Source organism: Magnolia sinica, chromosome 8 (genome assembly GCF_029962835.1).
Source record: "Magnolia sinica isolate HGM2019 chromosome 8, MsV1, whole genome shotgun sequence".
Lineage (NCBI taxonomy): Eukaryota > Viridiplantae > Streptophyta > Magnoliopsida > Magnoliales > Magnoliaceae > Magnolia > Magnolia sinica.
The window spans coordinates 5179037-5202803 of NC_080580.1; the positions used below are offsets into that span (position 1 = coordinate 5179037).

A 23767-nucleotide genomic window follows, 5' to 3' on the forward strand; every position below is an offset into this window, starting at 1 on the left:
TTCACTTACCATGAAGAAAATTGTGACTTGAGTTTCTTAAGTGGACTAATAGTTAATGTGCCTTAATTCAATATTAATTCTGACTTACATATTATTATGTAGAAAGTGATATTATAGAATATTGGGTCCGATAACAAACGGACTGTCGGTACATATCATTTAAATGTCTGACACACTTATAATTGCTTTTATATAAACAATTCATATTATTGCTCTTATACATGAAGTTGTTGATAGGGTGACGAGTGTACAAGCCTAATTAATGAGACAAGTTACATTCACTTTTGGAATCATTCACCATACTTTTTAGACAATATTACTTAGAAAGGTAGAGAAAATGTTAATTCCATCTGATCATGTGCCAACCTAAGATACGTGTTAGTCAATTCATATGATGGTTCGTACGAAAGATTTTTCTTAATAGATTTATCAGGTAGGCCATAGATAAATCTATCAAAGCTAAATCTGAAATTGTGGAGGTGCACTTGGATGCATAAACCACTTAACGTATGAAATCCAAGTTTAGTCAATATGTATTTCATAAATAGGTTGACATATATAAAATTGAAGATTTGCATTAAGGAAACTATATGTTAAATGTTATGGATCAATATACACATGTTTTATGTTGACATGTAGATCTTTGAGACAAGGTGTTTGGAATTAAACAAATTTCATGTTTTAATGATTAAATTGGTAGCCATCAAATGAATGGTAGAAAGAATATTGGTAGTGGTCTGAATTCATAAGATGATTGTTGGATCAATAAGATTTTAGAGGCTATATTCTATTCTCATTGGAGGTTAGATTTGGACATTTGAGATTGGTATTTATATGAGACTATAAGTTTATATAATGAACTGTGTTGTTTTACCATCAACAAATGTATCTAATGGCCAAGCTTATGCACATATGGAGCTCATTGTTCAATCCATCGATCAAGATACTTGATAATGAACTTAGAGATTTCTCCTCCATATTCAGTTGCCTTAGAACGTCCGTGTTTATTGCATCTTTTGTTCAGCAATCTCCTTATTCCTTCAACGTTTAGACCATTCCCTGAATCCCCCGAAACTCCTTATGCCTTTCTTCTAGATTCTTCGCTAGAATTAGACCAGTCACATCATTAAATTTTAGCTTTGTTGACCATGAAGAATTGCTCACAACAATTACCAAACCATCCCAACTGTCTGACAATCTGGACAAGATCAATAACGCCCTGACCTCATTCTCAAAAACAATGCCAACGGATTCCAACTGGCTCATGACTGTATTGAACTTGCATTTAGATGTTCAGCCATACTCCCACCATCTGACATCTTCATGTTAAATAGCTGTTTCATAAGATGAACCTTGTTGGACGCTGAGGGTTTTTCATATATGGTGGCTAAGGCTTCCATTAATTTTTTTATAGTTTTCATCTTGGATATATTGAAGGCGACGCTCTTAGATAAAGAGAGTCGGATCGTTCCTAAAGCCTTCCGATCCAATAAAAACCATTCATTATCTGTCATCTTTTTTGGTTTCTTCTCTTTTCCTCATAGAGGAATATATAGGTTCTTCTGATACAGATAATCCTTCATCTGCATCATCCAAAAGGTAAAGTTTGAACCATCAAACTTCTCAATTATAGTCTTCCCTTCTTCCAGCATCGCTCCCAATAGAACTAAATCAAGAGCTCTGATACCAGTTGTTGCGCAGCATGCGAACAACGTAGTGAACCGAGATCTAATCTCCGATCTCACCTACAAACGATAAACAAGAAGAAATATAAACTAGAAAAGGAATCAAAGCATTCCAAATAAACCACAAGACAAGATATACGTGGAAAAACCTTTTGTTATAGAAACATTTAAGCAGAGATCCATTATTGGACAGTTAATATTGGATTATTTGTATCCATTCCTATAATTTTTAACTGATGAAGTGGCTATCATCGATCACACAGAAGTATTAAAGCTTTTTGTAATTGGTCTTTACATATGTCATCGACGACCAGGAACAGTTGGAAGCGGATTGCGTTCAACCTCTACCGAACATAGCAGAGTGCGGGTAGATTGTTGTGGGGCCCAGCGTGATGTATCTGGTTATCCACGTCGTCCATCCTTTTTCCTAGATTATGATATGACATGAGCTAAAAAATAAGTTAGATACAAAGCTCAGGTGGACCACACAGAGTAGAATGCATGACTTGCATTAAATTGAAGAGTCATCTCTTTTGTGGTCCACTAAAAGTTTGATCTGCTCTCATTCTATAACATAATCTGAGAAAAGGGATGGATGACGTGGATAACAGATACATCACGATGGACCGCACACAGAACTGCTCGGACGGTGTCAGACGCAATGGGCTTCCAAGCAGTAGGTATGCGACAAGGAACAGTTAAAAAACCCGGTGAGTCGGACCAACTCGGTCCAACCAGGCTGAGTCACCCTTTTCTCCTACTTTAGGCGACTATGGGTCTATGCACTCCATCCATCGGGGAAGCGGATTGCGTAGTGAGCAACATGTACTGAGTAAACTCTGTGAGGTCTACCATGATTTTTGTATTTTATCCGCTTCGTCCATCCATTATATCAGATAATTTTAGGGCTTGAACCCAAAAATGAGGCATATTAAATGTTCAAATGGACCACACCACATAAAATAATTGAATTGAACGTCTATAGTTGAAAAATTCTTGATGCCACGGAAGTTTTAGATCAAGCTGATATTTGTATTTTGCCCTCATTTTCAAGGAAATTACATCATGAACAGTTTCGATGGGATATATAAACGTTACGGTGGATTCCAATATGGTTTTAACGGTGGGCATTTCTATCCTAACTATTTCCTGTGTGGCCCAGTCAAGTTTTGGATCTACCTCGATTTTGAGCTCACGCCCTGCAATGATCCATTAAATTGGATGGCCGGAGTGGATATGATAAAGACGATTCCTGTAACTCTGGTCCAAATGGTAGGAATCTTGGTGGATCAACATGCGTGTAGTGTACTTATTTGCTTAGAAGCGGATTGGCTGGTGTATCACACACCACCAACCTAGCTAGTGTGGTTTTTCACAATGATGTATTTATTATATTCACACCGTTCATCCATTTGGTGAGATCATATTAGAGCATGAGCCAAAAAATGAGTCATATCCCATACTCAAGTCAACCACACCACAAATAGGAGTGGAACAATGATTCTCATTGTTGAAACATTGGTAGGGCTACAATAACATTTATTTTCCATTCAATCTGTTCATAAGGTCACAAAGACCCAGATGAAAAGGAAAAACAAATATTATATTCATACAAAACTTTTGTGACCCCTAGAAGGGTTTCAATGGTAGACGTTCAATCCTCCGTTGCTTTTTTTTTTTTTAGTGTGGTCCACTTGATATTTTTTATCGTTATTATTTTTCGGCTCAAGCCTTATGATGAGCTCACCAAATGGATGGACGGTTTGGATATAACACATACCTCATGATGGGACCCATGGAGCTTAGTGGCGTCAACACACCAGCTAGGTCGTTGGTTTGTCCAGCCAATCCGCTTCCTATTTGATTAGTCTGTACAAGTAAAGACCTTTGTTTGCCAATCAGGTCCATTAATTTGATGGGTCTCATAGATATGATGGAGGATAGTCGTTGTTATGGAAAAATCTGGGTCAATCCTGATATGTGTAAACTCGACTTGGCTGATTGCGCGGCCTCACCAAAAAAGGTATATCCCGACCCCAATTGAGGAAAGCACGACCCGGTCAGTTGAGCGAGTTCACCATAGCAGGTTGGCTGATAAAACTAAATGAGCCGAGTCACGGTTCGGTAGTGGCTCGCCTACCCTGACCTGGTTATAATAATCAATGTTTAGCTTCCAAACTCTTTTGTAGAGCTTTCACATCAGCTTGGAACCCGAAAGAAGCTGTTACACACTCCACCCATTGCCTTCGACCAGACCCTTTTTGATGAGTGACCAGGATCAACCCACCCATGGGCTTGGACTGTCGCAGGTGAGACCTAGACTTTAGGGTCGGCTCGGATGAGGACGTAGTTCACAATCACGTTGAGGAATCAACTCCAGTAACGTATGTGAGGAGTGTTTCTGGTGCACGATCGAGAGGTAACCGCCAATATCAGCATGTGTCACACCCCAAACTCGGAGATCCGACTCATAAGAACCCTGATCGCCGAATCCGATGCCGACAGCGTCCATAGTACCCCATTCTCGACTCCCAGCGCCTATACGCTAGATTCCGACCCTGGGATCCTACAAGGAGGATTTTTCTGTGTACATTTATCCCGTAAAAAGCATAACCACAAGTATACCCAATTCATAAAGGTAACATCATCATCACATATCCACTAATATGTCAAAAATCAAAGCTTCAAAAGTCTGCTATACGCTCCAAGCTCATCGCTACTACAACTTGATGCCACCTGTATACATCTATCGTGCATAAGCTTATAGAAAGCTTAGAGGGTGGTGAAAGTGTGTGCACAATGTAAGTGCCAAGTAAGCAATATCAGAGTAAGCGAAAATACTGACAAGCCCATAAATCATACAATATCAGAAAAATGCGAAAACATGTTGATAGGCCCATAAATACCATCATCCTTATCCAAGTTATGCGATGCAAAAGTATAATAAAAAAATAATATCATGTACTGATGAAGCAATATAGATTAGCTATGCAATGCGGAAACAGTAAGCCAAATTATCAGATACCAATGATGCAATGCAATATGCGGTGCGAATGAAATAACCAAGTTGTAGTGAAGTCGAGATAATAGTACGTAGTATCGCAGGTTTTGGGGTCCATCATAAGAGACTTCTATCCAAACCAGTCCCATACCTAAATTTGGATAACTAAACTCAATGTAGCAGACTCCTGATCTCAGGTTAGTCGCGCGCCTAACCGAAATCCTTGCCATTACGAAGAAGGTACACAACAATTAGTTGCACACCACCAGCTCGAATGGATGGTGAATAAATGAATGAATGAGTATGCAACTCCTACTCAATAAGTCCACATTGCAGTACGGTTTCTCTCTGAAAAATCACCGGGGTCTATTACACTTCAAACCAGGTTGTCGCCTCATCACCCCAACAAGGTGAGTGGAAGAGACCTCACTATCCGCCTGCCAATATCGGGCCCGGCTCGTCGATAGCGGACCCATTCCTTGAGTTGGTCAGACTCAGCCTAACATTGCTCCCTCCTCTCGGGCAGGTAAGGCCGTACCCCCTTCCAACCGACCACGACACAGTGAGAGACGCAGCCTAACGGTATACGACCCTTATATCCTTATGCATCCACTCGGTCTAGACGTTGGAGCAATCTTTGGAACCAAGAGGGTTTAGGGACTTTCACCCAGGGATATCTATAACACCCCATGTAGAACAGATTTTTGGTATCCTATCTGGCCACCCACAAAATACCTGTGGAGGCTACGACCCTGATGTTGCTAGGGCGTATAGTAATCACAACACACAATTCAAGATGCATGAGTCATACAATCCAGTCATGCATCAATCCTGCACATATCGTGTACTCATGTGAGACAATCTTCGCCTATCAGGGAGTCTCATAAAAACATGTATAATGTCATATGCAATGGTCAACCACATCTCATAACAAACATACAGATGATGCGTATAGGCATATATCGTGATGCTATGCTGTCATATACTCATAATTGGCATCAATAACTGGCACTGACAATCGGCATCGACAATCGGCTTCAGCAATTTGGACATTTAACCAACATTACCCCCAAGGAGTGGCCCACATAGAGTCTCACATATAGTGGACCATGGCCTCACACAAGGGCCTAATACGTATCACGATGGGCCTCAACTACGGGCCGCATATACATTATATGGGTTTCATCAATCGGCCTCAACAATCGAAATCAGTCTCGGCGATCAGTCTCGACAAATCGAAATCGGCCTCGATACTCGACCTCGATAATCGGAAGCGATCGGCCTATACAATCGGCCTCGACAAGTTGGAATCAGAATCGATACTTGGCCTCAACACTTGGAATTGGCCTATACAATCGGCCTCGACAATTGGAATCGGCCTCGATACTCGGCCTCGACAATTGGAATTGAAAATAAGAATCGGCCTCCACGTAAGTGGGGTCCATGGATGGACGACCGATGATGAATCAAGCAATATCAATGAGGCCCAACCGTTTAGGTTAACCCACTAGAGAATGATGAGAATGGGCCTAACCAAGCCTAAAGGAGGGTCACAATGTGGACATCCAACCATCATTGCCGATCAATGTGGACATTCAACTAACATTGCTCCCAAGGAATAACCCTCATAGGATCAAACATATAATGGGCCCATGGCCTCACACAATGACATAATATATACCACCATATGCCTCTCTCAAGGGCCTCATATACACAACAAGTGGGCCTTGCACATGGGCCATTGATACATCACGTGGGCCGTTAATACATTGCATCAGGCCTTGCTTATGGGCCTCGAATACATCACATTGGGCCTCGAATACATGCAGGTGGTCCCTCCACATGGGCCATTAATACATCTCAATGGGCCACAACCCATGTGCCTCAGTTCATCACAATGGGCCTCGACCCATGGGCTCCGAATGCACCTCAATGGGCCTTACCAAATAGGTTGGAAATACGTTACAATGGGCCTTTTCACATGGGCCGGAAATATATCACAATAGGCCGCTCAATGAGCCGCACCAATGGGCCTCGTATACGACAAATCGGGCCGCATCATATGGGCCTCATATACGACAAATCGGGCCGCATCATATGGGCCTCAAATTTATCATAAGAGGCTCTCAAATGGGCCCAACATACATCACATCAATGTGGGGCCCACACATCAATTAAAGGTCATTTTAGAGCATTACCAAAAATAAATCCCATAGAAGGATCATCTGGGCCATACCACAATAACAATGGAGATAATGATTTTCACTGTTAAAATTCGCAGGGCCCACCATTTTATTTTCCGTCCAACCCGATCATACGACCACAAAGACCTGAGTTGGATGGAAAAACAAATATCATACTGATCCAAAACTTTTGTGACCCCAAAAATAAAAAGTTTCAATGGTGGACGTTCAATCTCCACTGTTTCTATAGTGTGGTCCACCTGTCATACTGATCTGCCTCATTTTTGTCTCAAGCCTTAAGGCAGGCTCTTCAAATGGTAGGACGGTGAAGATATATAAAAAAACATTTAGGTGGGCCACGTTAAAATAGATGGGCGGTGAGTATACTATACATATAACCAAGGTGGGGCCCACCGTCCCAATCCAGCGGACGGTGTGGATCAAGTGAATACATCAAGGTGCGGCCACCATCCAGCAATCCGTTGGACGGTGCAGTGCATATGTATATAAAAATTGCATTAAGGTGGGTCCCACATGCCGCCCACCATACACACACACATATATATAATTTTAATTAATATATAAATATATATCATATGATCTATCTAGATCATCATGTCTTGGATGGGCCACGTTGATATAAATACATACATCATGTTAGGTAGCCCCACTGTTTGAACGGTCTGGAGGAATCATGCACATCACGTCGGCCCATGTATGGACGGTTTATATAGACCCCAAACATCAAGGTGGCCCCACCTCCACACGTGCACACGTGTGGAGTGGGTCCCACGGTCCAACGACGGTGAGGATGAAATACATAAGGTGGGTCCCACGTGATGGGCCACCCTCCCTAATAACATAATAATATAATATTTTATTTTAGAAGATCATATATTTTATTCTATTTTTGTTGCAGCTGGCTAGTACACCCCCAATGTCAGTTCACACTTTATTGCTGGCCGACGTGGTGAGCCATCCCACGAATGGACAACGTGGAGAAAACATATGCAGTAGGGTCCCATGTAGTGGCCCACCATATAAAATAATATATAGACTATTATTATTATTATTATATGCTGGAGTCCAACGTCCAGACCACGGACGGTCTGGATGTGCACGTACGTAGAGGTGGGTCCACACAGTGGTTGGTGTGGATCAAAACCCACGTCATGACGGTCCTACACGCGGACGCGGTGGATCTAAAACATACATCACGTGTGGGTTCCATATGACATGATGATGTCATGACACAGCTGCTGTCCGCGCACACCAGCCATTCCTTCACGGTAGGTGGGTCCCACGTAGGGCCCACAATAACGTTGGTTTTCCATCTAATCCATTCATAAGATTACAAACACCTGAATTAAAGAAGAAAAACAAATTTCATATCAAACCACAACTTCCGTGACCCAAAAAGGGTTTCAATAGTAGACGTTAAATGCCCAACTGCTTCTGGTAGTGTGGGCTAACTGAGTTCCTTGTGCGACTGATTTTTGAGTTTACCCACTGATTAAAAGGAACCTATCAAATACACAATGTTGATGTTCAACACACATCATGGTGGGGCCTGAGGTGGGGCTCACTGATCCTGCCCATTCCAAGCACAAGCACGGCGTCCTCTGGACGCTGCTTGCTGCAGCGTGACAGCAACAGCGTCTGGAGCTTTTCATTTAATTATATTTTTTTATTCTAAGGATTTTGATAGGTAGGGTCCGCATTAGGAAAATCCACACCAACTACTAGTCTCCCCGGCTCGTAACAGATCTAAAGAGTCCAATATGACATATTTTTTGGCATATAAAATATCACAGCGGGCCTTAATAGTTTAAATCACTCAAAACCACTGTTTCCTATATTATGGCCCACCAGGTATTCAGATTGGCTTTATTTTTCGGCTCAACACCTAAAATGAGATGGGAAAAAGGGTGGACGGTTCAGATCAGATGCATACATCAAGATAAGGTCCATGTGAGTGTGACCCTCTAGCTTTTAAATTAAAGCTGATACATGTTTCCTTTCACGAAGTCCAGCAGCCTCAGCTGCCGGACGTTACTCCATGGATGACAATACGTCCATCAAGGTGGGTCCACTTACATGTGGCCCATCAGTTACATCCATCTAGGTGAGCCCATACAGCTTTGTATGGCAGAGATCAAGTGGGTCACACCTATCACAAGAGAGAGACATAGTGAGATAGAGGGACCCCGCCACTATGGGCCCCTCTCTACTCACAGTCACATACATGTAAATAGGTCCCATCACAAATGGATTTTTCATCAAATGTTAAGATCTAAGGCATGAGCACCCACCTTTTCCGCTTCTTCTTAGATCAATGGCAAGCTAAGCTCCTCGGCTTCGATTTTGACCGAGAATGATGGAGTCTGAACGGTTGGATGGTGGAGATGAGAGGTAAGAAGTGGGCCACACAAAGCTCTCACATGGAGCTCTCATGCCTTGGACGGTGCTTGCTTGAAAATGGGGAAGTGAGAGAGAGAGAGAGAGAGAGAGAGAGAGAGAGAGAGAGAGAGAGAAATGAGTGTGAGTGATGGGTGATGTGTACTTGACATATAAGGGATGGGTTTGTAAGAGAGAGTTGACTTTAGGGGAGGGGTGGTTGTACTTGACGTGATGTGGTAATTGATGAGATTGATGGGATTGATTTGAATGCTCTCTTTTGGGTTTGCAAATGCGTGGTATTTTCTCGAACTGAACGCGGGCCCACATCTCCTGGCCTGGGTATCGCCTCGGCGTGCGAAAAGCGGCATCGGAACCGCGACGACGGTGCGGTCGCACGGGTACAAGTCTTGTGTTAAGCCAACTCTAAAATACATGATATGACTCAGGGTTGCGCGCAAATGTCGATAATAGATCGCAGGTCGCCGAAATTCGACCGGGAGGACCGCGGAAGCCTACGGAACGGTACGGACTAGGATATGGGTCTTACAGCATGTACATCATTCACGCCTAATGACACTGGTCGTGCCGAGAATGACGGATATGGTCACTCCAACCAGAAGGTATAAATAAGGGATGCACCAACAGGAACCGGGACGTAAAATGTCTCACCCAAACCCTATCTACACTACTTAAACCCAGATTCAAGTGAGTCCCTTGCTTTAGCTAGGGTCTCCTTTGTCTTCCTCTTGTGCAGGCATACAAGGCTAGGCGTGAGTGCTTGGAGCTCAGAGAGGGTGAGCCAAATTTCTGCATCAATAGTCATCCTTGGCAAAATTTTCCATGATACTTTTTTTTTCCTTACTTTTTCTCTCAAGTCTTCTATTTGGTTATTTGAAGATTCTAAGGTGTGTTTGGAAAAACTCTCAATGATAGTTCTATTACTATTTTTCTTTTATCTTTTTCTCCAAAGACTTTTATTTGTGGGCCGCTAATGCAAGGGTAGGAGCTTCCAATCTGTGAGGGTTTGAGGGTATCCGCCATAGCCAATGGAGTCTGTTGTATCAAAAGTCTGGATCAGTGATCCATGGGTCCCATATGCAATGAGTGGGTGCGTTGGACACTTGACGTGAACTCACAGGTCCTCCATTACCCTTCACGGCACACGTGGTACCAACCGTGCACGGATTTCCTGCCAAAGCCTTTTGTAGGAAGTTCCTGCCCAGGAAACTTAGGTGGGCCTACTGTGATGTTTCTAAAAAGTTAGCAGGATCCAAGACTCAAGTGGGCCTCACTGAAAGAAAAGGTGGTTAGGAAAATTCCTACAGTTGAAACTTCCTTGAGGTCATCAGTGATGTTTACATGCCATCCATACTGTTATTAACGTCATTCCTACTGGGATGAACTGAAAACAACATCATTAGCCTAATTCAAAACTTCTCTGGCCCACAAATGTTTTACCGTAAACATTCACTCCTTATCTTTTTAGCTTATTTAAGTATTAGATCAGGTTCATTTTTAGCCCCATCTCATAAAATAATCTCAAAATTCGGATGAATGGGGTGGATTTCTGACAAACATCACGGTGGCCCCCACCTAAGTTTGGAGGAACTTATGCAGAAATCTTTATCAGTAAATCCGCGTCCCACAACTCCTTGCTTACCCATCATGGCAAACGTGCTACTAACGATACGCAGATTTTCTGCTAAAGTCTTTTCAGGCAAGAACTGCCTGGGATGCTACTATTTTTTATTATTTATTTTTTAGGGTTAGCTTGTTAATACACACCCAGGTCAGTACACACACTCCATGTTAGCCTGGGATGCTACTTGGGGCCTACACGATGTTTCCAAGAAATTCACCATGTTCATCCGGTTTTTCAGTTCATTTTTGAAGATGAGACCAAAATTCAAGACCTACCACCGTTGAAACCTTCCTATACTCTATCTTGAAGTTTATATGCTATATTTAAACTGTTTATAAGTTCATTCCAGAATCCTTATTCTTGCTCGGTGGTAGACTCCCAGAAACTTTTGCCTCGGAATTCCATCACCTATTTGTAGACTTATTGGCCACCATTCAATGAACGATTAATAAAACAAAATTACACAGTGGGACCTATGATTTGAACCTTCCTATTGACGTGCACCAATGAATTCATTCACTTTGACTTATCTAATAATTCCACAGCACATGAGAATGGACTTTTTATTTTTAAAATTGTAAAAGGGGCGGCTAGTTGGTACGTACACGGGTCTCTATATTCGTCGTTTCATCAATATCATTGGTGGGCTGAAACGGAAGTGGATTGCGTACTGAGTAACTCAGTACGCTTAGTGTAGTGACTGAACTCTGTGAAGTTCACTATGATTTATGTATTTTATCCACTCCATCTATCCATTTTACCAGATAATTTTAATTCATGTGAAAAAAATTGAAGCTTATCCAAATCTCAAATGGACCACACCACATGAAACAGAATTAATTGAACTTCTACCATTGAAAATTTCTTGGGTGTCACGGAAGTTTTGGATCAAGCTTATATTTGTTTTTTTCCCTTCATCCATGTCTGTATGATCTCATGAACATGTTGGATGAAAAATATACATCACTGTGGGGCCTAGAAAGGTTTCAATGGTAGAAATCATTGTAACCACTGTTTCCTGTGGTATGATCTACTTGAGCTTTGGATATGCTTCAATTTTGGTCTCAACCCCTTAAATGAGCTGAAAAAACGGATGGACGGTGTGGATAGACCACATACATTCATGGTGGGCCCAACTCAGTTTACTCAGTACTATAAGAGCATGCTGAGTAAACTCTGAAAAAACTGAAAAACTGAAAAATAAAATAAAATAGGACCTTGACTCGACTAGATTTCATCAGGGCTCGAGGAAAAACTCAATTGGGACATGACTCAGTCAAAAATTGAGAAAAACTGAGGTAAAGCTGTGTGGGCCCACCATGATGTGTGTCGAACATCTACCCCATCAGTTAGATATATGCACCATTACATGGTGGGCCTCGGGCTAAAAAATCAAGTCAATCCATGACTTGTGTGGGCCACACCACATACAAAAGTTGAGAGGGTTACCCTCCCATTAAAAATTTATAATCATTTGTTGGGCTCACCGAGATGTCGTTCACAAATCCAACCCATCCATTATGTGTGTCCCACTTGGATGAGGGGTCTGACCAAGTTTCACATGCAACTAAGTTTAAGGTGGGCTCCACCAAGTGCTTTTATAGGTTTTAGGCATATCTTCACATGATTTTAGATGTTATGGCTCACCTGAGTTCCGTATAAGGTTGAATTTTAGGATATCCCATAATTTAAAGGGGACCCATCAAATGCACGATGTTGATGTTTGACCCACATCATGGTGGGTCCCACACAGCTCGACCTCATGGGAAGTTCCCATGAGGTCAACTGCATAGAATCATTTCCATGTGTGTATGGTCATACTCACCTGTGCACCTATGCATGTGTGCACCTTTGCACATGTATCATGAGTGTCTAATCCGAATGATACATGTTAAATAGTTGTTTCATAAGATGAACCTTGTTGGACGCTGAGGGTTTTTCATATATGGTGGCTAGGCCTTTCATTAATTCTTTTGTAGTTTTCATCTTGGATATATTGAAAGCACAGATAATCCTCCATCTGCATCTTCTAGAAGGCAAAGTTTGAACCATCAAACTTTTCAATTCTAGTCTTCCCTTCTTCCGTCATCTTCCAAATAGCTCTGATACTAGTTGTTGTGCAGCACGCCAACAACGCAGTGAACCGAGATCTAATCTCTGGTCTCACCTACAAATGATAAACAAGAATAAATATAAACTAGAAAAGGAATCAAAGCATTCAAAATAAACCACAAGACAAGATATACGTGGAAAAACCCCAACAAGGGTAAAAAACCACAGATGTAAACTTCCACTATGAAGAAAAACGAAGATTATAAGACAATATATTAACCTCTCCCTTGGAAGTACATATAAAACCCTTTGCCCACACCTTAAAATTATTTTCCATCATACCTAGAAAAGCCGTAGGGACCCCTATTTATAGTTTAGGCAACTTCCCTTTTGCACCATTGCGAAAACCGACTCAAAAATGTGCAGTTCACATCAAATCCAGAAACGAATCAATGTAACCTCGACTGGTCGAGCGGACCCTTTGACTGGTCGAATATGGGCCTCGACTGGTCGAGTACCGCGGAACCAAAAAACCTTTGCTCGCTGGACTTTGAGTCGAGCTAGTCCATGACTGGTTGAGTGGGGCACTCGACGGGTCGAGCAGGGCACTCGACTGGTCGAGCGGCCCCTATATGTGGCTCCACATCTCAACAAGGTGTTGGATCATGGAGCTGAACCATCTCCATCAACGATCGCGGAAACAATTGAGAAGTTGATTAGTGCACGAGAGAACATTAATCAAGCATCTTAAGAAATGCACTATGATGTGGATCAATCTGATAAGTAATGTTGTCATTTGTTTGAATCCATTTCATATTATTCCCCTGTGTATGATTGAATATAGAGTTTGTAATCCAAACTTAAATACGTTCTTGTGTAGGACCAAATTCACCGGACATAGGTACATATGTGTTAGTATCCGTTGGAGTCTCTAGTTGGAGTAAACGTAGGTCTTTGTGTTAAGCTTGTTAGTGGTTATTGGTTAACTGATAAAAAACTAACTTAATTTTCGAGGGAGCCATTGACATGGGTGGAAAATGTATTCCTAAAACACGGGAGAGTATATGTAGGTTTTTATGGAGATTAAAACCATGGTCGAGATTGTTGAAATCGAGTGCTTTTAATATGTGTTGAAACATCTGTCCTCGATCGATCACCCATCCAGTTCTATTGATTAAATTTTCTAAAATTTTTAGTTTGTTCACTAGACACTTTCGAGCATGTTCGATTGATAGAATATGGATGCTTGATCGATCGATGCTTAGATCATCAGTCTACATGGTTCTACGTAATTATGAGATTTGTTTCCTATTCTGAGTGTAACACTATGTATATATGTGTGTGTGCGTGTGTATAATATAGGATTAGAGTAGAATGAAGGAGAAAAAAATCGTTTCTAAGGTTTGAAAATGAGAAAACTAGAATTTTCACATTAATAAAATGATCTAATCTTTTATACTTTTATTTTCATAGTAGATTGCTTGTCGCTTTGTGTCGTAATTTTTTCTCGCAAGAGTTTTTCTATGTGAAATCATTTGTTTTCTGTATTGTTTTATTTACGTTTATCTTTCACTTGTGATTTTACTCGAATTTTGCTTTCGCGACTCCCACTACAAAAAAATGTACATAGCCCTCAAAAAGTTCTCAATAAAAGGTGTGCACTTTATGTTATTTCTGTTTTGGTCTTACATCTTAAAATAAGCTAGCAAAATAGACATTGTGCATGGATAAAACACATACATCAGTGTAAGCCTACCTGGTCCTTCACTAAATATTATTGCCACTATGAACATCCCATGTGCTATAAATATGTGTAGTATTTTTACCAGCTCATCTCATCCAATTTGGACAGCTGGATTTTATTTTTTATTTTTTCTTGTTTAATAACCATTTACTTTTCTGGTCTAAGTTTAACGTCATCGTTCGTATTAAATTATACATGAGCATATCCCTCTCCAACTTTCTGGCATTTTCAATTTTAATTTTCTTTCTAAATTTTCAGTGTCTCTGTCAAATAAAATTCCAACTTTCCTACGTATTTTTGTGGCAGGCCGAATTATTATGGTCACTGTGACAAAAGATCTGACAAGGGTATTATCGTAATTTCATATAAAATAATAGGGAATATTATTAATCACAAACAGACCTGATTGCTATTTAAGGTAGTTCAAGCACTACAAGAAAAAATAAAAAACAGAAAGAAAGAAAGAAGAAGAGATAAGAAAAGAGGGCGGGAGTCATGGAGCAACCACACCAAAAGAAAGTCCCTCATGTATTGATATTCCCCCTCCCTACCCAAGGTCACATAAACTCCATGCTCAAGTTAGCACAGCTCCTCTGTCTAGCTGAATTCCATGTCACCTTCCTCAATTCTCATCACAATCACGACCGTCTACTCAAATGTACGGATCTCGGGTCCGAGGCAGCCCACTGGCTTGGGTTCCGGTTCGCGACAATATCCGATGGGCTTCCACCGGAACACCCACGGTCCGCTGACTTATTGATAGACTTCATGGACTCGCTTCAGGCCAACACAAAGCCGTTGTTTAGAGAGATGCTGATATCTGACCGTCGATCGGACGATCCGATTACTTGTATTATTGCTGATGGGATCATGACGTTCACGATCGACATCGCTGATGAACTTGCGATTCCGATCTTCGCATTTCGTACCATCAGTGCTTGCAGCTTCTGGTCTTATTTTTGTATACCCAAAATGATACAAGCGGGCGAGCTTCCATTCAAAGGTACGTAGATTTCTTGATTGTAAGCTAAGGTGGGCCATGATCGCAGTCCATATACGTAGATCATCTTAATGCATCAGACCAAAAATGAGGCATATCCAAAGCTAAAGTGGACCACACCATAAATAGCAGTGGGACACTGATTCTCACCGTTAAAACAAATCGTAGTGCCTATCATAATGTTTATTTTCCATCCAATCCGTTGATAAGGTCACACGGACCTGGATGGAGAGGAAAAACAAATATCATATTCATTCAAAACTTCACTTACCACAAAAGGGTTTCAATGGTAAACGTTCAATCTCCAACTATCTTTTGCAGTGTGGTCCAATTAATCTTTGGATTTATTTTATTTTTCGGTTCAAACCCTTACGATGAGCCTCCAAATGAACGGACGGTTTGGATATAATACATACCTCGTGATGGAACCTACAGCACTTGGTGACATCAACACATTAGCCATGTCCAGGTGTGTTTTACTGTATAACCCAGGGACTGGATCAGCAGCCTTTCCCATGTCAAGGAATCCGGATCAAAAGCTTGCTACAGACAGAAAATATCTATTTTCTTGTAGTGGGATTCGTCCGTTGGTGATGACATTATCAGACTGGATGTGACAAAATGCAGTGTTAAAGTCACCACGAAATCCGTGTCCTTGCATGTCATTTGGGGCCTCAGTGTCAGTGTTACAGACATCAGGTGGGCCAACCGTCCTTATTCAATCGTATACTTTCTGCTTGGGTTATCTTAACCATCCAATGGGACCATTGCAGACTATTGGTACCGATGGAATGGTCTGGATGATGTGTGCTTTTTGTGGTCTTTGTTGCTTTACGGTGGGCCCCACTATCTGTGCGACCAACTGAGCGGCTGAAATTTTTCTGGAGGAGTTAAATAGCCAGGCGTAGGAGTAGTCTCCTGAATGCGTCTTCCAACATTTTCAAGCATGACATTTTCAAGTATGGATTTGTACAAGATCAGGGCCTTTTTTTGGGGTAGGTCTCACCATGATTGTTTGTCACTAAAATCAGGCCCGTCATTCATAAGGTGGATCAAACAGCCATGCTAACCGTTCATTTTCTCATGCACCCTTGTACTAAATGATGAATGGGTGGCCTGATTTCTGTTATAAATTAAATAATTGGTGGATCCCATCAGATGAACGGATATGATCTTACAAAGACGCCACGCAAGAGAATTGACATCCAATGGGTACCCAAACCCGATCCAGTCCAGATCTGTGCAAATAAGAGTTAGATCTGGACCAACAAGACCTTAACCTAAAACGGATCGGATACTCCCCCTGCCACAAGACAATGGCTAGTGGTAGGTGCTCTGTGGGCCCCACCATGATGTGTGTGTTTCATCCATTCCGTCCACCCATTCTTACATAAAATATTTTATGGTATGATCCCAAAAATGAGGTTGATCCAAATTTCAATTGGACCGTACAGTGTTGATTGAACACCCACCGTAAAAACTTGTTGGGGGCCACAAAAGTTTTGGATCAAGCTGATATATATTTTTTCCCTTTCATCCAAGTCTGTATGATCTAAGCAACAGGTTAGATGTCAAATAACCATTACAGTGGGCGCTAGGAGGTTTTTAATGGTGGACATTCAATGACAACTGTTTTCCCATGGTATGGTCCACATGAGATTTATATTTACCTCATTTTTGGGATCAAAATCTAAAATTATCTTACAAAATGGATGGATGGCATGGATAGAACACATACATCATGTTGGGGTCCACATAGCACCGACAACTAGCCACCCGGTTAGGTCTACTGGTACAATAGGAGGTGACCCGAATCAGGCCTGCTTAGTGCAGTTGCCTGGGTCAATCTCGTCCAGGGCTGTACGCGAGTCAAGCTAGCTCGAAAAGGTAACTCGACTTGGCCCGACTCAGCTCGGATTGACTTAGCTTGAAAGGCCGACTCAAGGTGAGTCAAACTTGTTTACTAAAGCTCGAGTTGAGTTCAAGCCAAGTTCAACCATGGTGTATTTCAACTCAACTCGACTTGAACTCGACTTGACTCGAAGCTTGAGCTCGAGTAATATATTTTAATATATTATATTAATATTAAATATATATAATATATATTTAAGTTAAAAAAAAACCTTTTATTAAAAAATCCTATCCGACCCTACCCGTATCCATTCCCTCTTTTTCTTTCCCTTACCTACCGAGGTAAACTCGACTCGACTCGAGATAAAATCGACTCGACTCGAACTACTAGCTCGACTCGAACTTGACTTGAAAGCTTTGGCAAACAAGCCAAGCTTCAATGTTGAGCTCGAGGGCGAGCTTGAGCTCGAACTCGAACTCGAACTCGAGTATAGCATGGACGAGTCAAGCCGAGCTTGGCCCACCTCGACTCGACTCGGCTCAATGTACAGCCATAATTTCATCAATTTCTAAAATAAGGGTATTTTAGTCATTTAATAAAAATATCTCTCTCCTCAGACGATGCTGACATGGAACACACGATCACGTGCGTGCCGGGAATGGAAAACATCCTCCGACGCTGCGACCTACCGAGTTTCTGCCAAGTCAAGCAACTCACCGATCCGTTTCTCCAAATCGTCCAGTCCGAAACACTCAACTCGGTTCGCGCCTCGGCCCTCATCCTCAACACCTTCGAAGACCTCGAGGGCCCCACCCTCTCTCAAATCCGGGCCCACTTCCCCACCACATACACAATCGGGCCCCTCCACTCCCTCCTCAAAACCCGACTCACCGATTCAACTGAGTCAACCCACAAAGATTCCTCCTCCTCCAGCCTCTGGAAAGAAGACAGAACTTGCATGACGTGGCTCGACTCACAACCATCCGACTCAGTCCTCTACGTTAGCTTTGGCAGTTTTGCAGTGGTGACTCGGTCCGAGTTGCTCGAGTTCTGGCACGGTCTGGTCAACAGCGAGACCCGATTCCTGTGGGTCATACGTCCGGATCTGGTTAACGGAAAAGGAGACATGGGTCACATCCCAGACGAGTTACTGGAAGCGACCAATGAGAGGGGATGCCTTGTTGAGTGGGCCCCACAGCAGGAGGTTCTGACCCACCACGCTGTTGGCGGGTTTCTGACTCACAGCGGGTGGAACTCGACGCTGGAGAGCGTGTTTGCAGGTGTGCCGATGATATGCTGGCCCTTCTTTGCGGATCAGCAGATAAATAGCCGGTTCGTCGGGCATGTATGGAGGGTTGGTTTGGACATGAAGGATATGTGTGATAGACGGACGGTTGAGATGTTGGTGAGAGAGATGATGTATGAAAATACGGAGCTGAGGAAAAGAGCGGCTAAGATGGCGGATTTGGCGAAAAAGTGTGTTAGTCGTGGTGGGTCATCTTATATGAATATGGAGAGATTGATTGAGGACATTAGATGTATGAGCTTATGATGAGCTCTTTTTATTCTTAGTGGGCCCATTGCTATGATCGTTGGTTTGTTGAATCCCACTCCTCCATCTGATAATCGTAACCTTTCGTTTGTCACCAACAAATAGACAGTTGAGGAGCGAAGTACTACAATGGTCAGGATCTAATAGTAAAAGGTGCCAAGATTAATGGCTACGATCTTCCCATCTTGGAGATTTCGGAGGTTATCACTAAGGGCGCCGTTAGGATACCACCCAATAAGTTTTTTTTTTTTTCGAAATAACTTATTTAAGTTAATAAGTTACTTTTAGTAAGTACAATTGTAAAAGTAACTTTTATTATTATTATTTTTTTAATTTCAACTTTTACCTTTTCAACTTACCTCCTGCCTCTCTTACTCTCCATGAGATGGATGGTTAGTCCACATCAAAGGTGGGGCTCACATGATGATGGTCCACATCAAATGTGGGTCCCACATTATGGATGACCGACATGCTTACATAATCGATTATGTACATCAAAGATAAGCCCCTAATGATCAATGGCTCACATCTAAAGCGGCCTTGCATGATGGATAACCCACATTGAAGGTGGGGCCCACATGATGGGTGGTCAGTATCAAAGGTGGGCACCACATGAGGATTGGTGAATAGTATTGAAGGTGGTCCAACATGATGGACAAAACATTGAAGGTGGCCCCACGAGATGGATGACATATATCAAGGTGATCCCCACATAACGTGTAGTGCACATCAAAGGTCTGCTCCTAATAATGAATGGCTCACCTCCAAGGCAGGCCGATGATGGACAGCCCACATTGAAGGTGGGGCCACCATGATGGAAGATCTACATCAAAGGTGGAATCCACATGATGCGCGGTAGACATTGAAGGTGGGCCCACATGATGGACAATTTATTTTGATAGTAGAACCCACATGATGGATGGCCCATATTAAGGTGGACCCCACATAAATGGACAACCCACATCAAAGGTGTTGATGATGAATAGTCCACATCCAAAGTGAGGCCCCACATGATGGAAGGCCCACGTTGAAAGTGGGGCCCACGTGATGGATGGTCCACATGATTTGCAATGGATACTAAAGGTGGGCCCCACATGTGAACAATGACATTGATGGTGGGCCACGCATGAGGACATTTCACATCAAAAGTCGACCCCGGTGATGAATGATCCACATCCAAGTCGGACCCCACTTGAAAATGGACAACCCACATCCAAGGTGGGCCACCTGTGATGGGTATACCACATGAAGGTGGGCCCCGAAAGGTGGATGGTCCACATTGAAGGTACGCCCCCACACGATGGGCAAGTCACGTTGAAGATAGGGTGAAGGTGGGCCCAGCATAATAAACTGTCTACATGAAAGGTTGAGTGCACATAATGGATGGTGGATATTAAGTGTGGACTGATGAAACTTTAGGGACAATTACTTATATCTGGGTGGAAATCGAATATAATACTTTTCTACTTTTTGGCTGATAAGCATAGTTTTGATTAGATATATTTATCCGCCAAATTGTCGAAACCATGATAAGCTACTTAAGGCATAAGTAACTTAAGTAAAGTAACCTAGGTTGCAAACGTCCCTCAATTATATGTCCCTTCTTAAATAGCTGTACAAAAAATTCCAAGTACAATCTATATTTTAATCAGTGCACTATTTAATATCAAATTGATAAAGTTACATTGAAACAAAGCTCTATTTGATCGCTTGCAACTTATTGTAGCTGGGCCACAGTTGAAATATGATAAGAAAAGATGAATTAAAATGACATAATAAGATCAATCAAACTCTCTAATGACTCATATGAAGAACCTCCTTTCTCTATACAACACATTGCATTTTCCTTTAGAGCACCTACCCTCTCTCTCATCTCGTCTCTTTCAGTCCCCACCATCAATCTTCTTATGGCCCACTCTATCTCACCTCTCTCGAACCCATTCTCAAGCTGAATTCCCACCCTCCAAACATGGCTCACGTACCTAGCATTCACCTTTTGGTCCCATAAATAAGGAGAACATAACATGGGTACCCCTTCACATATGCTCTCCAATGTAGAATTCCAACCATTGTGTGTCCAAAATCCTCCCACTGATGGGTGGGCCAGCACTTCTTGTTGTGAGGACCACTTAACTATCTGGCCCCTCTCCCGCGTCTTCTCTTCAAACCCTTCTGGCAGTTTGACCCAATCATGGCCACGGATGGAGCCAGGCCGGACCACCCACAAGAAGGGCTGGTCACTATTGACTAGCCCCCAAGCTATCTCCACCAGGTCTGTTTTATCAATGGAAGCTAAGCTCCCAAAGCTGATGTAAATGACAGACTGTGGCGCCTTCTTGTCTAGCCAAGCCATGCAGCTGTAGTCCTGGGTAAGTAAGCTGTTTGATGTTCCCTGTGAGAATTTGTAGAGTGGGCCCATGGCAATGAGTGGAATGGGATAACGATCTTCTCTAACTTTTTTCAATGCAGTTGATTCAAGACCATCGAATGTATTCATGATGTAACCCAAAGCAGACATCATTGCATTGAGAGCATTGGCCCCCAGGCGCTCAAACGTATCAGGATCCGTCGTGCTGAAGTCTGGAATGTCCTTGATCCTTAGCGGTGGAATCTCAGGAATAAGTGTATCGGGCTGACCATCTAGTAAACATGGATTCATTAATATATTTAAGATAATCTATACATTGCTTTTGTTTAGAGAATTAAATGTATGTGTGTGTTTTATAGGTAAGTTCCATAGTCCGGCCCACCAAATGAATGTTCATGATCACTGAAGGGTGGCCCCAACTAGAGTGCCCCAAGCCATGTTATTTGTTTCATTTTCTCTATAAATGATCATTGATGCTATGTTTGGTTGTATTTTAATTTTCTTATAGGTTTTAGACCTATGTACAGTGGGGGTGTAAATGGGCCTAACTGATCTGGTCCGGGGCTTGTCCAAGACCAACCTGGCCCAAGGGCTAGATACTTGACACGTGCTCATCTGAGTCGACGCGTACTCAGTTCTATCAGTAGAACTGCTCAACGAAAAATTTCAAGTTATTGATTACATCAGCCATATGTATGTCTCATATACAACTCAGTGCAATTGTTTAGTGTCCAAATCGTAGGGTCTAATGTAGATGGAGCATAGCTGAAGAATCGAACAAATGGAATGATCCTGACCATCCATAGGGTGGATGCCACGTATAGAGGCATGCTCCATCCACATGGGCCTGCAATTCGGATACTCTGGATTGCTATACAGGTGCACCAAGTGTACGGTGGGTGATAGACTAAAACTCTAAAAAATGGTGGTGAACTATCGCTATAACTTAGCCCGTTTGATGATTTCTAGGATTCCTGTTAAAATATCCTCACCCTGAAAGACAAACAGTCACTGGAGGGCTGTCTGGATGATGCAGACTCACGGTGACATATGCTGTCTTTTGCATGTGGTATCATAGCACACATGACAAATATGAGGTGTTTGAAGATTGACGATGGCATACGTGGCATTATGAGTTCCCATATGTAGAAGTTATATTATATTAATGCATACATGTATCATACAAGACACAGCATATGCAAGTCTTATCCTTGGAATAAGATTATCTTTGAGTAACGACCATATGGCCTGTTTGGACTATCCTCAATTTTCTCTTTTTGTAAGAAAAGGTGCTTCACAAACAGCATAGAACGCAGTATATAGCATCCAAACAACCCCCCAAAAGGATTTAATGATGTTTTTAACTGTACCATTTAAATCAAGATTTGTAAGGATGTATAAAAAGATTTAGGAAGTTTTACTCAGCACATCAAGATTAATTAATTCATTTTCAAGAACTTCTTGATTGGAACCAATCAAGATTTGGGAGATGTCCAAACGGGCCCTAACATGTACACATACCTGTGATGGAAAGAAGTCCATTTTGTTGTAGAAAGTCCAAAGACGACATGGTGGCATAACATGTGGCACTACTGGTGCCTAACAAAATTCTTGGGAGTTTCAATTGATCGGCAACGGCTTTAGTGAAGTGAAAAAGCTCATCGGTGATGATGCACCTAACCGGGCCATGCCGGCTGTCCGACAGCAATCGGGACAATCGATCATGGAACGGTGCTTGGCATGTGTCGTTGAGGATGGACACAAGGGTTAAGGGGTCCTCAGTCCAAAGCTGATGGTCTGATAAGCCGTCGGGAATTGGCTCGAAGTTGAAGTTAGGGAAGTTGGATGGATTAGGAGAGTTGGAGTGAGTGTGAATTACCGTGATTGAGAATCCTTTGGAGTGTAAGATAGTGGCCAGTTGAAGCATGGGATTGATGTGTCCTTGAAATGGGAGTGGCAAAATAACCAAATGACGGATTTTCCTTTCTTGGATTTGCAGGTCCGTCGATTCTTCCATTGATTTTGAGATGTGATCGGCTGCGGTGGAAATGGCTGACTGACTCCTGGGATAAGAAATGAATTCTCTCCCATACATATATGTATTGGGAGTTATATGATACGCTCGCAGAGTATGACGTTTCGTACACGTGCGATCTAAAGTCATGCACGTGGCTTATGTTGATGTAGTTTTCTGACATACCATCCGCAATCACTTAAAAAAAAAAAAAAAAAAAGGCAAAGATACAGAACACGTTAGTTTTTGATATGAATATAAACCTTAATTATAG

The 23767-nt window shown here is 42.1% G+C and overlaps 2 protein-coding genes across 2 annotated transcripts; one reads left to right on the forward strand and one right to left on the reverse strand.

The window, feature by feature from the left end:
* Positions 1-15124: 15124 nt before the first annotated feature.
* LOC131252686 (7-deoxyloganetic acid glucosyltransferase-like) lies at positions 15125-19143 on the forward strand. The gene is made up of 2 exons (XM_058253362.1): positions 15125-15710; positions 18177-19143. The coding sequence occupies exons 1-2, from the start codon at positions 15203-15205 to the stop codon at positions 19109-19111; spliced, it is 1443 nt and encodes a 480-aa protein (XP_058109345.1). The 5' UTR covers positions 15125-15202; the 3' UTR covers positions 19112-19143.
* A 1712-nt stretch (positions 19144-20855) lies between these two features.
* LOC131252687 (UDP-glycosyltransferase 76B1-like) lies at positions 20856-23540 on the reverse strand. The gene is made up of 2 exons (XM_058253363.1): positions 23001-23540; positions 20856-21751 (listed from the first exon to the last, which is right to left on the reverse strand). The coding sequence occupies exons 1-2, from the start codon at positions 23494-23496 to the stop codon at positions 20874-20876; spliced, it is 1374 nt and encodes a 457-aa protein (XP_058109346.1). The 5' UTR covers positions 23497-23540; the 3' UTR covers positions 20856-20873.
* Positions 23541-23767: the final 227 nt, after the last annotated feature.

What these genes read in the sequence shown, in the direction of transcription:
- LOC131252686 (XM_058253362.1), top strand. Translation starts at nt 15,203, where the DNA reads ATGGAGCAACCACACCAAAAGAAAGTCCCTCATGTATTGATATTCCCC. An exon ending in GGGCGAGCTTCCATTCAAAG is followed by an intron (nt 15,711 to 18,176) that starts GTACGTAGATTT and finishes CTCTCTCCTCAG; the next exon opens with ACGATGCTGACATGGAACAC.
- LOC131252687 (XM_058253363.1), bottom strand. Translation starts at nt 23,496, where the DNA reads ATGGAAGAATCGACGGACCTGCAAATCCAAGAAAGGAAAATCCGTCAT. An exon ending in TGGACTTCTTTCCATCACAG is followed by an intron (nt 21,752 to 23,000) that starts GTATGTGTACAT and finishes CATGTTTACTAG; the next exon opens with ATGGTCAGCCCGATACACTT.